Source organism: Castanea sativa, chromosome 7 (assembly GCF_040712315.1).
Source record: "Castanea sativa cultivar Marrone di Chiusa Pesio chromosome 7, ASM4071231v1".
In the NCBI taxonomy this organism is placed as follows: Eukaryota; Viridiplantae; Streptophyta; class Magnoliopsida; order Fagales; family Fagaceae; genus Castanea; species Castanea sativa.
In genome coordinates, this window is record NC_134019.1 from 43,963,198 (window position 1) to 43,985,548 (window position 22,351).

The 22,351-nt window shown below is 34.3% G+C and overlaps 1 protein-coding gene across 2 annotated transcripts; it reads left to right on the forward strand.

The window, feature by feature from the left end:
• The first annotated feature begins 1,725 nt into the window (after nt 1–1,725).
• On the forward strand, nt 1,726–21,480 carry LOC142642939 (multiple RNA-binding domain-containing protein 1-like). Of its 2 annotated transcripts, XM_075817392.1 has the most exons (17): nt 1,726–1,889; nt 3,579–3,695; nt 3,801–3,943; nt 4,579–4,686; nt 4,960–5,074; nt 7,824–8,611; nt 8,864–8,995; nt 10,969–11,058; nt 11,168–11,291; nt 11,633–11,956; nt 13,283–13,347; nt 17,830–17,998; nt 19,394–19,498; nt 19,582–19,683; nt 19,768–19,941; nt 20,917–21,048; nt 21,126–21,480. In XM_075817392.1, the coding sequence occupies exons 4-17, from the start codon at nt 4,676–4,678 to the stop codon at nt 21,297–21,299; spliced, it is 2,505 nt and encodes an 834-aa protein (XP_075673507.1). In that variant the 5' UTR covers nt 1,726–1,889; nt 3,579–3,695; nt 3,801–3,943; nt 4,579–4,675; the 3' UTR covers nt 21,300–21,480. The 2 variants fall into 2 exon arrangements, with proteins under 2 accessions (XP_075673507.1, XP_075673506.1); XM_075817391.1 differs by lacking the exon at nt 3,801–3,943.
• The last annotated feature ends 871 nt before the right edge of the window (nt 21,481–22,351 follow it).

The following is a 22,351-nucleotide window of genomic DNA, read 5'->3' on the forward strand; positions in this document are numbered from 1 at the left end:
GACCATTTTATAAAAGTTTGGATATCACTTTTAAAATAAATATAAAAATAAGGGTATGTTTAGTAATTGTTTTATTTTTTTTTTACCTTATTTTTTGTTTCAAAAACAATTTTCTATTTTTAAAACTAAAAAACTTATTTGGCAACTCAAAATGGACAGAAAACAAAAACTGTTCTTAAAACTCAATTTGTAAAGGAAACTGAAAACATGCAAAAGACTGCTTTCAGTTTCTAGTTTTCAAAATTCATTTGATTTAATGAATCTGTCTCATTTAATGAATTAACATTATAGTTTAAATTCTAATAACAACATATTTTATTTATTTTTTTATTTCAACTAACTAAACATGTTTTTATTTCAAAAATATAAGAAAATTGTTTTTCTTTTATATTTCTAAAAGCAAGTTTTTGAAAATAAAAAATAAAAACTGTTGCGGAACATAACCTTAGTTTTTTTTTCCCATAAAAAGTTTTTAAAAATATTTTATAAGTCAATGCTCTCAAGGTGTCTGTTAACTTTTTTCCTAAAACAAAATGTTAAGGTAAATTAATCGTGTCCTACACATTTTTGGAGAATCAAATGATTAAGAATCAAAGTTAGCCATGTGGCCGTATGACAGAGTTGAGCAACTAGTGTCACTAATGCATGTTAGTGGCCAAACATGTGAGCTTTTTCATGGACTCTCATATTTTGAAAATGGTGCTAACTAGCAAAATCTCTGTTTTGGGAAAATGAAAACCCCCCATAATAAGCCTAATCATGACCGTCCAAAAAATCACACTTTCTTAATTCCCAACTATATTTTAAGGGTTTGGGCCATGCATTGAAAAATAAAAATATTTGTGTTGGACTCGTTGAGTTTTAGCAAAAATAGAAAACAACAATTGTCTATTGCATGCCTACACAACACTACCGAAAAAAAAAAATACTTTTAAAAAAAATTGTCATTTTGATCCTATATAAGTTTCATTTTTATCAATTTGATTGTATAATTTCACATTTATTTTCAACGTTAGTACTTCTGTCCATTACTCTTGTTAAGTATTAAAAAAAAATTAAAAAGCTATTAAAATTTATTTTTAAGAAAATACAAAAATACAAAATACACTTTATTAAGTTTGGTCACAAGTTTATTTTTCAGACACAAAACTTATTAATATGGGTCAATTACTTTTTTTTTGGGATAATTAAATTTTTTTTAAACTAATATATATATCTATACTACTATTTAAGGGATTTTTCCCATTTGGATTCTTATTTTTTTAATTAAAAAATGCCTCTACAGTCCTATGTTTAAATAGAGACAAAACTAAAGGACAATCCGGTAAAAACTCATTTTTTTAGTTCAAAGATGCCCATACAGTCTTATGTTTAAGTAGAGACAAAACTAAAGGACAATCCGGTAAAAATGCAAATCTAACTCCCACTAAAATATTGCCTAAAAAATAGGACCACTCTCCTATTAATTTTTAAATTAATTTATTCACTTCTAAATTATATTTTTAAAATAAAAATTATATATATATAAAATAATTAAATACAGTTTTTTTCTACAAAATAGGACCACTAAAAAAGAAAAGTCTCATCGCATGTGCGAAGCGCGTGTGGTGAGACTAGTATATATATATATATATATATATATATATATATATATATATATTTTTTTTTTTGTATAGTAAAAAAAAAAAAAACTTAAAGATGTAATTTGTATCTTTTTTAAAAAACAAAATAAATATACGGAAAGGCCTGTTGGCCCTAACGAAGAAGCTACCATAGACGCAGAAGCCACCATAGAAATATACTTATTAACGAGCAGTAATACTAATTTCTCTCATCCTCCTCGGACTACGGCGAGCTTCACCACCACTCTTGCCGCCGTTATCGTCAAGGTATTGCCCATCTCTCACTCTCTCTGTATCTTTAGATTTTCGCCAACAATACTTGTTTTTTTGATAGTTCACCTTGTAATTTGTGTGCGCCTTATTATGGTTTTTTTTGATAGTTCACCTTGCGCTTCTTCATTCTCGTTTGGTAATTTGAGGATATTCCCAGATGGGTATTTCTTATTTCTTCGTTTCTCTGGGATTTTGAAGCGTGGCTTTTTTTTTTTTTTTTTTGGGTGTGTGTGGTAATTTCATAAAAGTATTTTCTTTATTTTGTAATTTTAGTGATGGGTTCTCTTAGAGGTATTGATCTTATCTCTGAAAGCAGAATTCACCTAAAAATACAGTCTTTATTTTGATTTTGATTTTTTAACTGGCTTGATTTGTTGTTATTTTTCACTCCATAGAAACTGTCACAGCTCAAATTCACCTAAAAAGTATTCAAGCATATAACAAAAGTAAGAATTCAAGCATATGCAAAAATAGAGAATGAGACATTAATGAAATCAAAATAAATAATCCAAGCAACAACTACCACAAAAGCAGTCTCAGTAGGTTGTTCTGCATAACTCATGTTGCCACAATTTTGGTTAACCTAAGCAAGGAATGAATAATTTCGATAAGCAATTATAACTCGGTGGTTCAAAAAAGGGGGGAAAAAAGCACAGATAACCAAATATTGTATTGTTTAGTTGGGGTTTGTAATTGTTTGAATGGTGCAATGATGCACATGCTTGTGATGTTTAGTTTCGAGTTTTGACATTACATGATATGTGGAGTAGAAATGTTGATTGATTTATCCTATTTACTATCATTGAAGTTAAACTTCAATTTTAGACTTGTAGTGGTATGACATCATCATTGTTAGGACAACATTGTATCTCCTATTTAATCATGAAAATCCCAAAATCTGTTGTTGTAGTTCTTCAGTATGCTGGATGTGCCTTCGGCATAGGCAACATTTTCAGTCGACAGCAGACCTCCTGCTCACATCATTTTCACTGTCAAAATTCCTTAGGCACCCCTGTAGTCATGCTTAATGTAGTATAATGACTAGGTTCACCGAGCATAATTTGCCCAGCACACCCAAGTAGTATATATGAATTAGTCTATTAGCAAACTCTCGCTTCTTTTCTTGCCAAATCACCCCATAATGGTCTATGTGCATTTGTAGTTGTGACTTAGTTGGAGTTGCACACGATGCTAGATCCGAAGCCATCTTGCACACCTCTCATTGATCTTGATGCCTCGGAACTCATTCCTCATTGATACAATTGAACAAGAGCAAGAGAAACTTACATAAGAGAGTATATATGTACTTGTGAAGTCCAATTGATTAGAAATTCATATATAATGTCACCTTATGTTGCTAACTGCTAAACATTTAATAAGACTTTGCATTTTAATTGCAGCCTATCACATGATGCATGCTACATACGAATGTCACACTTATATGACTTGTCATTTCAATTGCAGTTTCTCATATGATGAATGCTGCATTAAATGTCACATTTAATATGTCTTGTCACTTTAAATACAGCTTCTTGCATGATTTACACTTCATATCAATTTTGACATTTACTATGCCTTGTCATTTCTTCGTAGCTTGTTCTTTTCATTTTTACTTTGAATTGTCCTTTCTAGCTCACTCGGTGGGTGCATGTGATTAACAAGTCATTGCATGTTTCTTCGCAGTGATTGATTTGGTGTGAGTAGAGTGGTGTAAAGAGAGAAAAAACAAGAAGAAGACCAAGGAGGAGGTAGAGGAATGGAGGATCACTTCAAGACCCAGATTGTGCCTCACCCACTTGGGTTAGTTTTGCTCTCAATCTTTCTCTCTCTCTCTCTCTCTCGCTCTCTCAATGGGATGGAAGATCATTTGTTTGAAACCATTTAGATGTTTTCGTGTGGTTACAGAGAAAATCCTTATTCATCTCCAAGCAAAGAGAGGAAACAACCAGAGATAGATATATGGAGTCACCCTAAGAATCTTATCCATTCATTTTGGAATGAGTGGCTTGGAGGCAACATTTAAACAAATGTTGACTATCATTAGTTTGGTATCTATTTAAATTATTGATGACATGGCAAAAGTCTACTGTTTTTTTTTTTTTTTACAATTAATGAAGTTTTATTAGCAAAAACAGAATGCATCCGGTATACAGGAAGTAGACTTGATGAACATCTCAGCTAAGCTCTAAATTTACAATGCTCCATAAATTCTAAAAATTTTGAGAAAAAGAAACTTCATGAAGCAGCCACACATTCGAACAAAGTTCTTAGGAAGTGCAATTTTTGATAGAATCGTCCTCTCATTTTAAATGGATGGATTGTATGTTAGGAGCCCAATGGTTGAGTTACCCTAAAAACTCTAAAGGATCCTATTCGATTTAAGTTCAGAGTGTTAACCATACCTATCAAAAAAAATGTTTAGAGTGTTCACCATCGTGAACATGATATCCTTTTTATGAAATAAATCTTTGATTACCTATAAAAAAAAATCGAAAGGATCCTAACCCAAAGAGAAGAATTGTTTAGTTTATGTGATTTTTTTTTTTAATAATTTGATACAGAAGAAAGCAATTTTCTATTTCTTTTCTTCTTAATGCTTTAAAAAAATCAGCAATGAATTTAAATTGTTTTAAAAATTAAAATTATATTGGCATAATTATTTCTTTTATATTGTTGTGAACAGGACTAGGATATGTGTGAAGAATTTACCAAAATATGTGGTAGAGGATCGCCTTCGAGAGTTATTTTCTCAAAAAGGAGAAATAACAGATGCGAAGCTAATGCGAACCAAGTATAACTCCATTTATTTATATATATTTCCTTTTAAAATTTTTTTTTTTTTTATGTTGGATTCATTGTTTGTCATTTTTTCAAGTTATGGTTTAGTTCTAAAAATTTTGTTTGTTTTTGCTTCATTTGTGGGTTTCTTTAGGAATGGTAAGAGCAGCTCTTTTTTTTTTTTTTGGGTGTTCATGTCGGATTCATTGTTTGTCATTTTTTCAAGTTATGGTTTAGTCCTTAAAGTTTGTGTGTGTGTTTTTGCTTCATTTGTGGGTTTCTTTAGGAATGGTAAGAGCAGGCAGTTTGCTTTTATTGGGTTCCGCACAGAGCGTGAAGCTGGAGAAGCAATCAAATACTTCAACAAATCTTACATTGATACTTTTAGGATTACTTGTGAGGTGCGCATTGCTGTATCTTGTACTGTTTATTATTATTATTTTAAAATAAAAGTTTGGTAGATTTTTTTTTTTGTAAAATATCAGTTGTATCTTGATTAATTAGGAAGTCCTGTCTAGAGCTGAATTTACACTAATTGCAATTTTCTGCCTAATATGCATTTTTTAACAAAATCATGTAGAAACCTTTCTATTACAACTCTCATAGAATCTTCTTATTCTCCGTCCATTGCATACATCAAGTAAGCTCCAAGCCCTAGCAAAGCTTCAACCTTGAAACCAACAGCCTAGCCCAACGAAACATGAATCTACAAAACTTATATCTTTTTTTTTGATAAGTAATAAGTTTTATTGATATAAAAAAAAGGACACCCTAGTGCACAGGGAGTGTACAGGGGGTCAAAAAAATTACAAGAATCAAGAAAATCAAGAAAGGAAGAGAATAATTGGTTTCGCAGAGTAGCCAACCAATCTAATAAAGTTCTAAAGAAAAATAGCTTGAGGTCGGGTATGGATCTCTTATTATCTTCAAAACACCTACTATTTCTTTCCCTCCAAAGACACCACATTAAGCAATGGGGAACAATTAACCATATATGACCATTTCTTTGATGACCAAGCCTGCCTTGCCAGCAAGCTAGGAGCCCCACAACAGACTGCGACATAACCTAGCTTACTCCAAATAAACCCAAAACTATAGACCACAAATCCATAGCAGCCGAACAGTGAAGAAATTGATGGTCAACTGATTCACCATTACACTTGCACATATAACACCAATCCAATATCCAAACCTTCATTTTACGTAATTATCAATCGTCAAGCATTTCCCTAGAGTAGCAGTCCAAACAAAGAAGGCCACTCGAGAAGGGATCTTCTGCTTTCAAATACTTTTCCATGGAAAACAACAATCATTAGAGCCCACTATAATAATTATTAACCATGAACCCCTAATTTCTATATGGTTTCCAATACATCTTATCCTTACCAAATCCCCTTACTGTAGTGATATATATGGTATCCATGAAGCTCGACACAACCTCTAATTTCCAAGCATGAACACCCCTAAAGAAACTTACATCCCAAAAAAGAACTCCATTAGTGGACTTAATAAGCTCCACCATACTTGCCTCCTTATCTCGGCAAAATCTAAACAATTCAGGATTGGTGATTGCAAGAGATGTCTCCCCACACCAACGATCTTGCCAAAACTTCACCCTTGACCCATCACCAATATCATATAGAATATCACCAATATCATACAGAATATAACGTGAAAAAGAAGCCCATCCCCTACTAATATTTTTCCACAAACCAAAACAATATGGACCATATATAGATCTGGTACACCAGCCACCACATACACATCCATATTTCACCTCTATCACTTGCCTCCAAAGGGCATCCCTTTCAATCCCAAATCTCCATAACCACTTCCCAAACAAAGCTTCATTATCAAGTCTTACCTTCCTAATCCTCAATCCACTCGAAGAAGGAGGAGTACAAACAGTAGCCCATCTAACCAGGTGAAATTTGGGATCATCACCTAGCCCACCCCATAAGAAATTCCGTTGAAGTTTCTCAATAGGTTAGCCATAGCAGCAGATATAGGAAATAAGGATAGAAAATAAGTAGGTAAATTAGGTAGAGTGCTCTCAAACGGAGATTCTAATTTCAGCTCTCTATGTCAGCCGTGTCATGAAGCCTATATTTTCCTTCGAACAATAGGATATCAATAATTCTCAAGTTTAATTAGACAACGTGACCAAGCTGGATATAACAAAAACAAAATTCCATATCACAGACCAGGACTAATAAGCACACAGATGAAGATGCATATAATTTTCATTACAGATCTAACCACCAGAAACCCTTTATCCCTTTCACAGATTATCCCAAACTCATCCTCAACCACTAATTCATGCATATTTTATGAAACAAAAAATAGATTTTGTTAAATTAGAGTCAATATTTATTGAGAATTCAAATTTCAAGATTTTTGAAGAAGGGAAAATTTGTTGCAAACTAATAGTAACCTGCTGCAATGCACGTTTTAAATTGTAAAAATGGATTGTGGAGTCAAATGTCTCAATTCCAACCATCATCTGAAACTGATTTTTTCTCTCTCTTTTGATTGTCGTGTGGATGGGGTAAAATGATCTTAGCCTAATTGGTAGGAAAAGCAATCTCCTTTGTTTACTTTTGGATTTCTTGTGTTGTGTTTAATACCCAAAAACATAGAGACATCCATTGACCAACATGAAAGTGATTGAAATTTGAACTTCGAGCAAATAGCAAGCCCTTTTGCTTACTTCTGAAGTTCTTCTTATGCACCGAATGCATATATATATATATATATATATATATATATATATATATATTGATGCATGCAGAATGATAATGCTTCCTTTGAAAATGCTTGTGGTATGTCAAGTATCCAAATGCTCATTGAGACACTTGTTCATCCCCGTCCCCCCCCCCCCCCCCCAACCACCAAAAAAAAAAAGTTGAGTACCGTATATACTATTTTCTTATATATAAAATGGTTTTTATACTTCAGAGCTCAAAAATGCTTAATGAATGGAAAGTGATCTTTCCTTGATAGAGGATTTTCGAGTCCTTTTGTATACTATTTTAATATTGGACACCCAATGGAAAACGAAATTATATGTACACAGGAAGATATGGAGAAAGGTAAATTTAGCTTTGCATTTGACCAGACCAGAAATAAGTCCTATATGCTTAATTTCAGATTGCTCATAAAGTTGGGGATCCAAGTCTTCCTCGTCCTTGGAGTCAGTATTCTTTGAAGAAAGAAGAGAAAGCAACTGAAGAGAAGAAACTTGCTGGTGCTAAAAATTCAAGCCTTGTGGGTTCTAAAGAAGAGAGAAAGAATCTTAAAAAGGGTAGTGAGGATTATGACCCTAAGCTTCAAGAGTTCCTTGAGGTCATGCAGCCACGTATGAAGTCAAAATTGTGGGCAAATGATACATTGATAAAAAATACAGCTGACCAAAATGCTAATCTCAGTGAGAAGCAAAATCAAGAAAAGGAGGAACACAAAGATAAATCATTTCCAGTACATGTTGACTTGGATGAGCATGAAACAGTAGAACATGGGTTATCAGATAGTCATGAAACTAAGAAACCACATAATCTAGCTCATGATGAACTCGTTTCAGATATGGATTACTTCAAGAGTAGAGTGAAGCAAGAATGGTCAGATTCAGAAAGTAGTGATGATGATGATCATGACAATGACAGTGATAAAAATGATGATAATGATTACAAAGAAGACAGCAGTGGATCTTTAAAGGAAAGCATTGAGAGCCAGGATGATCATAAAGTAGATCCAAAGGGATCAAACACTACCCTTAAAGAGGTTGTACCTGACGAAGAGATTGAAGAGGAAGAACATTCCCATGACTCGGACAGTGGAATACCTAAACCCGGGTACCTAGCATCAAGTTTGAAAGATGAGAAAGAAGTTGTTCTTGAGACTGGTCGTCTTTTTGTTCGTAATCTGCCATACACAGCAAAGTATTCATCCTTACTTCTATCTTTTTATTGATTAATTTGTATGTGTGTGTGTGTGTGTGTTTCCTGTCCATTATAATTAATAAATTGTATCTTATACAAAAGGGAAAAAAAAGGAAAGAAAAAGACATGTTTTGTTCGGTATATGAATTCAATTTGTTTATGATGCTAACAACTTTTCTAGTTTTCATGTTCCTGCTTGGCCTTAAATGTTATCGTGTTTTTCATTTTTATTTGATGTGTTTTTTGTAACAGTGAGGAGGAATTGGAAGAGCATTTTAGTAAATTCGGTGATGTCTCACAGGTCCATATTGTTATTGACAAAGATACGAAACGGTCCAAAGGAATAGCTTATATCCGTTATGCAGTTGCAGAATCTGCAATGAGGTTAGATAGTTTCCCTTCTATTACTAAGAACCTTTTTTTTTTTTGGATTGCAATGAGTTTAGGTCACCAACGACCAATTTGAAGCTTGAAGCTGGATGATACTTGTAACGGTTCCAATTTTGTGGCTCTTATGCCTTAAACAAGATTTGCATGAGATGGGCATTGAGGTCAATCTTTCTAGTTTTGAGGCTTGTCATACTTGAAAAAAAGAAGAAAAAAAAGGAAGTTTTGCCAAAACATATTGTTCATTTGATTTTTTTTTTTTTTCCTTTGTACTCTTTGCTGACCATAAACCACACACATGAGGCATACAATAATTTCATGTTCTTGGTAGTTTTAGACCATATAGTTCCTTGTCTTGATGTAGTTGCCAGTGTTGGTAAAAGCGCTCCAGCGCTTTTTTCCTCTAAAGCAAGGCGCATTCATAGAAGCATGCTTTAGGCGTGCTTTTTTGCGCTTTTTTCCTCTAAAACCAAAACTGAATTGTAGCCATAGGATCTTAACACTATTGATCTAAACCATGGATTTATAAAATTCAATCTATGGTGTGCTGCTATGCACTTCTATAATTCTATTATACCCATTTCGGACCACAATCACTCCACAGTCCACCATTGATCGTTTATTGACTAATTCTTATTTTCTTATTAAACTATTAACTAATATTAGCAATTAGCCCTAGCACATTATGGCCACTGGAGATTCAAGAAAGGATATTGACAGAAGTACTCATATCTAGCTAATCCTAAATATAAAAATGACTTGACTTGCAATTTTTCTGGTAAAATTGCAAAAAGAGGTGCTTATATAAATGTTATATGAATTGTATAAAATGTCTTATTTGAATTTGTATGATTTTTTGATTACTTGATTGTTGAATTGCCCATTAATAATTATTTTTGAATTTATCAAATTATTTTATAAAAATTGTGCGCTTCACTTCAATCTAGCATGCTAGCACTTTGTGCGTAGGATCAACGGTTAAGTGCACCCGGCGCTTTTACCTACGCACTTATGACTTTCTTAACATACACCTTGTGTACTGGGGATCTTTTTCTCTTAATACAATTTTATTATTTATTAAAAAAAAAACAAGTTTCAGTTCCATATATCCTTCTGCACTTTGTGATTGTTTTGCATTGTAGGGTGTAGAATTATTTTCCTCTTTTATTTTTTATTTTTTGTAAATTATACACAGCCTGTGGATTCCTGCTTCCTAATTGATGATGCTATTCAAACCTTTGCTCAATCTTTCCATTTTGTTCGGTGTATGTACCTAGTCCTTTCCTTGAAGAAGTATTTGGAAGCAAAAGGTTCCTTCCAAAGTCACATTTTTTGTTTGGATTGCAGCTTTGGGAACTATTTTGACCATTGATAATTTACGTAAGAAGGTGTTGATTTAGATTGGTGTTATATGTGTGCATCGACGAGGAATTACCCATCAAAAATAATAGATTGGTGTTATATGTGCAAAAGTAACGGAGAATCGGTAGATTATCTTTTACGACATTGTCTAATTGTTTGGAGTTGTGGTCTATGGTGTTCACCTTGTTTGGTATCTACTGGGCAATGCCAAAAACTGTGGTTGAACTCCTTGCATTTTGGCAAGGAATCTTTGGTCATCATTATAATGGTGTTATCTGGATGGCTGTCCCTCATTGTTTGATGTGGTGCATTCGGCGAGAGAGAAACAACCAGTGTTTTGAAGATTCTGAAAGGAGTATAGCTGATTTAAAACTGTTCTTTTTTAATACTCTATCAGATTGGATGTCTATCATAGGAAGTCATTCTATTTTTTCAGTCTATGATTTGATGGATGCTTGTAATTTATGTATTTGATTATTTTGGTCCCTTGCTGCATACTTCTTGTATACTTGGGTGACTCCTTAAGACTATGAATAAAATTTTCTTTACTTATCAAAAAAAAAAAAAGTGTATGTCAGACTGCTTAAACTATTTTTCTTTGTAAACAGGGCATTAGAAGAATTAGACAATTCAGATTTCCAAGGCAGATTATTGCATGTTTTGCCAGCTAAAGAAAAAAGTTCTTCTGACCAGCAAGGGTAAAAAGCATTACTATATATTGGCCTGTTTGTGCTTTTCTGTTCATATCACATCATTCATTGCTTTCTGTTTTCACTGAAACTAGGAGTTTGACATCTATTTCTTTAGGACTGATGTTTCTGTTGCCCAAACTCCAAAAAATTTTAAGCAAAAGAGGGAGGAAGAGAGGAAGGCATCTGAAGCCAGTGGAGATACAAGAGCATGGAATAGCTTTTTCATGCGCTCTGATACAGTATGTTTTAACCTGAAACACAGTATACAATGCATACTCAATGTGAAGCTAAGTTTCAGTGATTTTGCAGTTTGAGTAAACTGAAGGAGGTTGCTGGTTTTAATTTTTTTTTAATCTCAAAAATGTCATGCCATCATACCTACATTTGATTTCTTCCCCCCCCCACAAAAAAAAAAAAAACTCATTACTGCCTAATACTCTATCCCATTACTGCCTAATACTCATAGCAATAGCATTCCAAAGGAATTTACCGTGTTTTGCTGAAGTATATCTGTGTGTACATTTTATGCTTTCTGTAATGGAATTGGGCCTCATGCTATCTGTTCTCCTGCACATAATAGGTTGTTGAAAACATCGCTAGGAAATATGGTGTAAGTAAGAGTGAATTACTTGATCGGGAAGCAGATGATCTTGCTGTACGCATAGCTTTGGCAGAAACGCAAGTGATTGCAGAGACTAAAAAAGCTCTTACAAATGCTGGAGTAAATGTGTCATCTTTAGAGGAATATGCTGCTGGGAAAGTTGATGGGGTAAAAAGAAGCAACCATGTTCTGTTAGTGAAGAACTTGCCGTATGGTTCTTCTGAAAATGAATTGGCCAAGATGTTTAGCAAATTTGGGAGTTTGGACAAAATTATTCTCCCTCCAACAAAAACATTGGCCTTGGTATGCATTCATGTTTTTTTTCATAGTTATTTCATTCAAGGTTTTGTTATTGAATGTCCCTCTGCAATTGAGAATTTCTATTTGTTATGTCATCTTCTAGTTGAAGTTTACACTGATGCTTAATTCTCAATGTTTTTCTCTTCATTTACCCTAACCTGTCTAAGGGAAGTTAGACTAAAAAACCTAGGATGTGTATGAGAGAGAGAGAGAGAGAGAGAGAGAGAGAGAGAGAGTACAAAGTTGCCAAGACTTCATTTTATTTAATTACTTAAAAGTATGTATGTATCTGCTCTACAGTCACGATCAAGAGGTCTGTGTAAATGATTGAGATAAAATAAACGAGCATTAAAGTGGTCCTAAATTGAAAACATTTTCAACAAAAACATTGGCCTTGGTATGCATTCATGTTTTTTTTTCATAGTTATTTCATTCTAGGTTTTGTTATTGAATGTGCCTCTGCAATTGAGAATTTCTATTTGTTATGTCATCTTCTAGTTGAAGTTTACACTGATGCTTAATTCTCAATGTTTTTCTCAACTAGATTCATTTACCCTAACCTGTCTGAGGGAAATTAGACTAAAAAACCTGGGATATGTGTATGAGAGAGAGAGAGAGAGAGAGAGAACAAAGTTGCCAAGACTTCATTTCATGTAATTATATAAAAGTATGTATGTATCTGCTCTACAGTCACGATCAAGAGGTTTGTGTATATGATTGAGATAAAATAAACGAGCATTAAAGTGGTTCTAAATTGAAAAGATTTTCATCACAGTAAAACTGGATAATGAGGAGTTTAAGACTGTTCTTCTATAAGAGTGGAGAGGTTGTAGTTATTAATCAAAAAAAAAGTGGAGAGATCGTAGTGAATATTGTTGTCTGATGGTCTGAGAGATAAGATGTAGCTTAGATGTTTGCGTCTAGACTCAATAGACTGCTGGTGGTGGAAGAGGATCTAACCTGGGCCTGAGTTGCTGAGGTATTGGCCTGCAGTTGGCATTTGACTATCATGTGTGGAATATCGGTGGAGCAATATTATTATGGTTTACCGAGTATTTGGAAATGCTCTCTTACAAGAGTTCCTTGTCAGTTCTCGTATGTAGTCTAACTAGGTAAAGTTTTCTTCTCTGTTAGAAAACTCTGTTAAGTTTGAAGATTCAATGATCTTTTTTACTTGCAAAGTGAGTGAACATTGTGATAAATGGGAGAAGTATAAAATTATATCTCACTTTTTGAGCGGTATATTACTAATTCTCCTTACCTATCATATATATATGTATATATATTACTAATTCTCCTTTGTTTATCTTTTTGGGGATAATATTTCAGGTTGTTTTCCTTGAACCAGCTGAAGCTCGTGCAGCTTTTAGAGGTTTATTATATAAGCGTTACAAGTAAGTTTTTTTTTTATCTTTTATTATTTCTTTTTGGACATTAATTGAAAATATTCATGAATAGATATTCTTTTGCAAATAGCTGATGAAGTTCTGATTGTTCAACACATCTACTTAATAATGACAATTTATTTATAAAAGAAAAATTTTAGCAGTGGATTTGGTTTGTGTTAGATTGGGTTCTGCTCAGATCGGAAATGTTTTTCGTACATGTAAACTGGCCCATTTGTGTATGATGATGAGGATGAGGATGAGGATGAGGATGAGGATGAGGATAATAATAATAATAATAATAATAATAATAAACCCTGGGTATATTACTGTTGTGAATATAAACGGAAAAAATGCCTTTTCTTTTATAAGAAAGAAGTAAAAGAGAAGCTCATCTTTAACTTAAATTACACTTCCTCTCAACATTAGAATAAGGTGAATGGTCAACTTTTGGGGTATATGCGTAACTTAACTTATCAATTGAAAAAAAATGTCTAGACTCAGACAGGTATATGTGTAACTTATCAATTAAACAAAAGAAAAAAGAAATAAAAGTCTAGAGAAAGTTTCAAATGGTTTAAAATGATACTCCTCCATCTCATTATGTTTTGTCCTACTTTGTACTTCCAACTATTTTGGTGAACATCATTTTTTGTTTTTACATGCAAATAAAAGGCAATTGCATTCCAAAACTACCCGTTTTTGTTTTGTTCAATTTCAAAAGAGCACTTTCAAAATTTTGTGTTTATTCTAATCACTTTCAAAAAAGCCAGATTAGTTTAGAAAAGTAATACTACAAATTTGTTGTTCTATTCTATTGAATTTAAAATAAAATAAAAAGCTAGGGTAGTTTAGAAAAAAAATTACAACTGTACATTTATTTTAGAGAGTTGACATCTATATTAGGAAGAAAGATTTTTTGTTGTTGTTGTTGATAATTTCAATCGTTGTTGGTGAAGGGATTTGAATCCTAGATGTCTCTATTGGAAACACTAGGAGGTGCCAACCAGTTGTGCTATGAGGTTCTTGGCAATATTAGGAAAAAGATCTGTGTTTAAAGTAATTTTCAAGTTTGGCAATTTGAAGCGTTTCATGTGTGGGATTCATGTAATGTTAGATTTAATGTGTGAGTATATTTCCTTATCTCATCCCCCTTCCCCTATATGTGTGTGTGTGTGTGTTTTTCTCAAAAAAAAAAAAAAAAAAGATTAAGGAGCGGAGAACGGTTGGGGATTGAGGAGCGGAGAAGCTGGAATGTTCGTTTTATTCGGAGTCCTAATGATTGGGAGATGCGTGAAGTGGATGATTTTCTTCAAACATTGGGCTCCAATCTTCCTCACACCGAAAATGTAGATCGTATGCGATGGAAGTTGACAAAGAACGGGGTCTTTGATATTCGTTCGTTTTACAATAAGTTGAGAAGCTCCGCGCCTATTATCTTCCCTTGGAAAGGGGTTTGGAAGGTTAAGGCTCCTAGGCGTGTCTCTTTCTTTGTGTGGACTGCTGTTTGGGATAGGATCCTTACAGGGGATAATTTGAGGGGAAGAGGGTTGGATTTTGTCGATTGGTGTATCATGTGCCGCTGTAATGGGGAGACGGCGGATCATTTGTTATTACATTGTGGAAAGGCTTCTAGACTGTGGAGTTTGGTTCTTAGATCTTTTGGGTTTTCCTGGGTCTTGCCTAGATCGATTGCGGACACCCTATTCAGTTGGTGGAATTGGCTTGGAAAGCATTCGTCTAGCATTTGGAATTTAGCTCCTTTATGCTTGATGTGGTGTCTCTGGAGGGAACGCAATAGGAGGACGTTTGAGGACATGGAAAGCTCAGACGACCAGCTTTTGGCTTCTCTTAGTGGCACTCTGTTTGATTGGTCTAGGGCTTGGGGACTCACCTCTAGTGAATCTCTCCCTACGTTTCTTAGTTCTCTTATGTGTTCTTAGTTTTTTCTCCTCTTTTTTCTTTTTCTTTTTCTCTTCCCTGTGTACTTATCTCTCTGCCTTATGTCTTTTGCATAAGGTAGTGTTTTTTTGAATGCACATATTTTTACCTATCAAAAAAAAGGGTCCACTTATTAGGTATCATAGGGAAGATTTTCACCTCAAATCTTATGTCTTGTGATGGCAGTAAGTAAGTCCTATTTAGTCTCAGCCAGACACCCAAAACTCACATGAAGGACAGCACAATATAAGCTTACACAGGCAACAGAAAGCTTATGGAAAATACTCCCAACATTAATGAGATTCCTAAATTTTAGGATCTTCACTCATGCCACCATCCATACAAAGAAAGTAGACCATCGATGGGGCCTTAATACACCAAATACTCTTCCATGGGAAGACCTGGCACATAGCCCCATAAGACATTGCAAATAGAGTGAACGTCAATGTCCCCACTCCTATTCAACCTCCAACTCATTCTATCACAACCCTTTGTGAGAGATATTAGAATAAAGAAGATTGAGAAAGGAGCCTACCAACTTGAACTCCCAATCATTAGTCTCAAAGAAAGGTTACATCCTATCTCCTCATTTTCCCATCAGTCTGTCTAACCAGCATGAATAAACTGAAGCTTCTCTAGCTATTGAGCATTCATACAAGATAGGAAATACCACCTTCAACAGATGATCCCTACACAATCTGTCATGCCAGAACCGAATATGGCAACCATCTCCTACATCCAATGTGGAGATAATGTAAAAATCAATCCCACCACATCCTTGTTCTTTTCCATAAGCCACTACCATGAATCCCATGAACAGATTCCAAACTCTATCCACCCCATTCCTCACTGTACTTTGCAGCTACTACACTATAAAAGTGTTTCTTCTGTCCTAAAGTGCCATAATCATATTCCCAATAGAGCTTGGTTAAAGGTTCCTATTTTCGCAACACCCAAGCCATCCTTAGCAATAGCAGTGTAAACCATACCCCACCCTATCAAATGGTATTTGAGCTTATCACCCATACCTCACAAAAATCATTTTGAATTTTGTCCACTCTATTCCTTATACCAATCGGCAATGAAAACAAGGGAATGTAGTACATTTGGGAGACTAGACAACTACAACATACTCTTGATAAGAGAGTCTTCCTCCCTTAGACAGATTCATTTTCTTGAATCCTTTCCAAAACACCATCCCACATATTTCTCAACTTGAAATGTTCTCCTAGAGGTAAACCCTGATATTTTAATGGAAGGAAAGAAAGCTTACAGCCAAGAATTTCCCCAGTTCTTCCCATTCCCTCTCCTTGCCAACTGGTACTGTTTCAGATTTACTTAAATTAATCTTCAGGCCCAATATAGCTTAAAAGAACACACCTTCAAAAAGAGAAGCTGGTCACAGCACCGCAGAAAATGAGTGTTTTGTCTGCAAAGAGAGAGTGAGAAAATCTACAGTGGTTCACCATTCACATTGCGGATGGAAAACCCAGTGAACTACTCTCTGTCCCCTTCCTCATGAACTTCTAGAAATTCACTTGGTTTGCCATTGACCAAAATCAAAACACATATTTGTGGAAATGCTAAATCGTATTCACTTATGCCATTTCCCCCCAAACCATACCTCTTCAGCATATAGGGAATGAACTCCCCAGTTTTGGCATCCTGTAGTTTTCAGAAGCTTATTTACTAAAGGTTAGGCAAAAAGATAAAAGTTGGCTCATTTTTGAAAAAAAAAAAAAAACTAGTTTTGTTACTTATTTGCTATAAGGTGAGACAAAAAGCAAAAAAAGTAAAGTTTGGGGTGCCAAACGACATGGTCATATCCCATACTTTTTATGTGTGTCATATTGTCTTGACACATGTATGATGACATGGCTAGGTGACGGGTTTGAGTAACACAGTTGCATTGTCCACCTATAGATTTAACTTCAATTGTCAATAGTGGCTCAGAAACAACCTTTATTTGCTTTCTTGATTTGAAATTCAACCTGGATATTACCAGTTTGAAACTGGTTTCAGGACTTCGCCATTTTAAACATTCAAAAAACTTTAAATTGCAGTGAAATCCCCCTTATTTCCAGTGTGGGCTGCTCAATCCAATGTCAGGCTGCTGGCTTGGGTTGGGGCATTCACCTGTCTCATTTTTATTCTCACGCCCTTGGGCTTTGGAATTTATGTGCAAGTAGATGTATTCTAAACTTCCAAACTTGGGTTGGCTGGTCAGGTTGAAAGCCAAACTTTTACTTTGAACAAGCTGCAGTCAAACCCAAGCCTACAAAATCTCCAGTATCAGCTGCCTGAAGGCCCTGAACTAGTTTCAGGATGGTTCTGTTGCTTCTCTTATTTATGAGGTTTTTTGGGCTATAAATCTTAAATAACCATAAATTAACATCATCACATAGGCATTACAATATAATTTTCAGTATTCGTTTGGTTTTTTGTTGTCAATGTGAAGGCATTTAATTCTATTTTAATTTTTTAAATTTTGATTGATGCATCTAGTTTTTTGGAAGTCAGACTTTCTAACCCTTCAGATTATCAACATAGGGATGCACCACTATATTTGGAATGGGCTCCTGGCAGTATTCTTACTCAATGTTCTACATCCAAGATTGATGAAAAGAATAATGCCATTGGTGAACATGATGCCAAGAGATTCATACTGGAGCAACAAGAGGGATTAATGGACATGGATATTGATCCTGATAGAGTTGAGGTTTGATACGCATTTCTTACTTGCCTTTTATTTTATTTCGTTAGTGTAGGGTTTTACCAGTATTACAATCTTTGAATATGCTGCAACTTTTTAATTTTTTTGCTAAGCTAACCTCAAAGCGTATGCTGTAATAAAATAGAAGCAATAACTATCTTTTAATAAAATATGCAGTAGTGAACATAAACTATTGCAGGTTTTTAGGCCAATGATCTTTTGTTCTTTCCTCTTAGGATATTACACACTGTGTTATTGTGCTTTGGTACATGGACCTCACTTTTATTTATTCACCTTAAGTATTATTGTTTTTGTGTTGTTTTCTACTTGCCTAACAAGGTTGTTTTCTCTCCTGGTTTATATTGTAAAATAGAGTTGGCTTGTAAACATCAGAAAGTTAGAAGTCTTTAACATTTTTATTGTTCATAACTGGTGTACAAATATGATTCAATTAAATTTCAATTGTACTTGGTACCAAATCTCAATTGGGACTTTTTTCTTTTCCTCTTTTGTAAAATAAATTAAAAAATCCATAAGCAGAGTGTGGGTGCATTGGTTGTCTATCACTCTATCTTCTCTATGCGTAAATATATATATCAATTGCTGAGGGAAAAAAATGTAAACAAACTGTAGAAGCGATCTGGTGTAGTTAATTGTTTATCTTTGCCAAGAGCTTGGTAGCTCAACTGACTCTTCTTAGTGTTTCTAACAAATGTCCAGGGATCAAATCCCCCTTCCCCCGATGATCGAATTATTAATTGACCTATGAAAATCTGTGTTTCAGCTCACTCTTTTCATTGATAAAGGTGTTGGAGATTGTTCATCCATTCTAGAGTTCCTAGCTTCTCTTAGACCTGCTGTGTGAATCTTTTTTTTGTCCTTTTGTGTTCATCATTGTGAACTCAAAGTTTCTATTTCTCTGATTAATAAAATTGCACTATTTAACTATTACAAAAAAGACTCTCTCTTTCTCTTTAGGGAAAAGAAAGGTGCAGCATTTTTATGTTTTGTGATCATTTTCCATAGTCTTGGTCCAATTATTATTAGATGCTGTTAGTAGAAAAAAGTAATATATTTTGTGGATCATAAATAAAGGGCGTTTTCTGTTGTGCTGGTCTGCTTGCACTTTTTAGCTGTTTCCTCACATCTAGTGAAGTGAACTTGTATATTCTTTAGGCAATAAAATGATTAGATATAATCCATGAGAGCATGAAGCTAAAAGAAATCACATTGACAGCTGGTTTAAGAAATTATGGCCATGTATTTGATGGAACACTGGTTGGTTCTTCTGTTATTTTCCCAAGATGGTAATATATGTTCTAATATCATACAGCTTTTAGTTTTATGTGCTTGCACAATATGTCTGATTAATACTTTGGTTTTTTGTCTATTTTGCTTCAGTCACGAACTCTATTTGTCAAGAACCTGAATTTTAAGACAACCGATGAGGGTTTGAAAAAGCATTTCACTGACAACATAAAGGAGGGAAGAATTTTAAGTGTCAAGGTAATTATCTTGGTCCATAGAACTTTTAATGACCTGTATATTATAATTTTCTTATCTTTTGTACCATGTCTGGTCACATGCAGGTGAAGAAGCATGAGAAGAATGGGAAGAATGTTTCAATGGGCTTTGGTTTTATCCAGTTTGATTCTGTTGAGACAGCCACCAATATTTGCAGAGATTTGCAGGTATTAACTGAATTTCGTCACAATTAATTGCACGCTACATGCAGTTTTGGAAGCTTATTGCAATTCTCACATTTTCTCTTTCAGGGAACTGTTTTGGATGCCCATGCTCTTATCTTGCAGTTTTGTCATGCTAAGAAGGATGAACAAATGCTGAAAAAAGTTGACAAGGATAAGAGTTCAAGTAAATTACTTGTCAGAAACGTAGCATTTGAGGCAACAGAGAAAGATCTGAGACAGCTATTTAGTCCATTTGGCCAGGTAATTACTTGTATAAATCTAATCATAGTGCATATATTTACGCATATATAATTTGGGACTATGTTCCTGCAAAGTTAAAAGGTTAGGAAGCTTTATTGCTATAACAGATTTTTCAATCTACAGTCTACACTTTGAAATTGACCTAAGAAATCAAGATGCAAAAACTAGTGAATGTTGTAAAAAGGAACAATGGAAGTAGTGTATTATCAAATCCTCTATAAGCTATTTGTTAATGAGCTATATCTCAACTAGCACTTCCTTCTCCCATAATTAGTGGTTGGAGGGTTAGGTTTGGATGTGTGTGTAGTTTATCAATTAAAAAAAAAAAGGAATATTTTTTTTAGAGTGTTTCAACCAATGGTGTCCGCTCTTGATAATAAACAGACCAAGACACTAGTCGGTTTTTGGTGTAGGCGGGGATTGAATCTTAGATCTCTTATTTAACCATTAGAGACTTTACTAGTTGAGCTAACTGGAATCTATAAAAAAAATCTCTATGAAGCTTTTTGGGTTTTCTATTATTTGTAATAGATAAGAGGATGCTGGATAAAGTGGAGAAGTTCATTAGGAGTATTGTGTCATCAAAGAATCTATCAATTTAAAAGGAATATCTTATAAGACTATCATGCTATGTGGTATTGAATGTTGAGCTATTAAGATGCAACATGTTCATAAGATAAGCATAGCTGAAATGAGACCCAGTTAAATGGACAATGGAAAATACAAAGAAATATAGGATTTCCAAATGAGAAAAATTCACTTAAAGATAGCGGTGGCCCATTTAAGTATGAAGTTGCTTCCAAATGGTAACACCTACATTCCAAACAATTCAACTCAGTAGGAACTGATTCCCCCCTTTCCTCTCCCACTGATTATTCTAGGTTACCATTCATGAGCAAATTTTTTGTGAATGATGCATTGTTAAAGTATAACAAATTAATGTTCTTGTGTATTGACTTTCTTGTTGTTGTACAGATTAAGAGCCTAAGGCTTCCAAAGAAGTTTGGAAATCATAGAGGGTTTGCTTTTGTGGAGTATGTTACAAAGCAAGAGGCACAGAATGCACTTCAAGCACTTTCAAGCACACATTTATATGGTCGACATTTGGTAAGTTTTCTAGATGTGTAACTTTTTGCTCCTTTCACACAATAGAGAAATCGCCATAACTGCCTGTCCCCTTTCAGGTTCTTGAGAGAGCGAAGGAAGGTGAGAGCTTGGAAGAGTTGCGAGCTAGAACAGCTGCTCACTTTACCGAAGATCAAAATGGGCTTCAAAATCCGACTAAATTGTCCAAAAAGAGGAAGAACATGGACATCTTGGATGTTGGAACAATGAAGTTTAAAAGGATTGCCAATTAGCGTTTCTTCACTATTGTCGTGTTTTATAATTGGGAAATGAGTTATGTAGTCGTATTCATTGTAGGTTATGTATTATTTTATATGTTATGCTTGCCCCATTTTTGCTTTGCTGGGAGCTGGTTTTGTTAGTTACACGAGAAGGAATTAAAAAAAAAAAAAAAAATTTATATTCCTGTTTCAAGGTTCCTTTTTTTTCTCTTCAAAGTTGAGCTGCCTTTAGGTAGGTCTTTAGATTCAAGCTTGGTTAGATATTTGCATAACACTAGGTGTGAGTTAAGTCAAAAAAAAAAATTGGAGAGAGTTTCAACTTATAGCGTTTGCTACTGAATATAGCTTTTTATCATTAGATCAAGACACCAGTTGGTTTTTGATATAGGCAGAGATTGAACTTTAAATTTCTTATTCAACCATTAAATATTTTATCAGTTGAGTTAGCTAGAACTTACGAGTTTAGTTAAATTTAGTCTAAAAAGTTATTTTAATTAACTCATTTATAGATACTCTTACATCTAAATGTTTATTTTTCTATTTTATTTAAATATTTGTTTTTCTTTCCTCACACTCCATCTTTAAAACCATTTTGGCCAAGATAATAAGGCACCACCAAAACCACCGCCAAACCACCACAAAAGCCTCTACCAAACTAGCGCGGATTGCTCAAAGCTGCTCATTTGGTAGATTGCACAAAGTTGGCGATGATGTTATTAGTGGTGCATTTGGGTGGCAATGACATCTTGCGGGTATGATCTAGCGGTGTGGCGTTAAGAAGGGGCAATGATACCTAAATCAATGAGTGAGAGAGGTGAGAGAGCTTTTTTGGGTTTTGAAGGAAAGGGTTGAGAGAAAATGCAAGTAGAGAGAGCTTTGACAGTCCAACTACAAGAGAGAAATGAATAAAAGTAAATAATTTTTTTTGGAGTATTTGAAGTGTTATTTGTGAACACTAAAATGTTGAGTCTGATGCATGAGTTTTTATGAGTATTTTTAGTTATATTTTTTTTTAAAATGTTAGTTTGAATAGTTTGATGAGAATGCTCTTAGTTGCAGCCCAT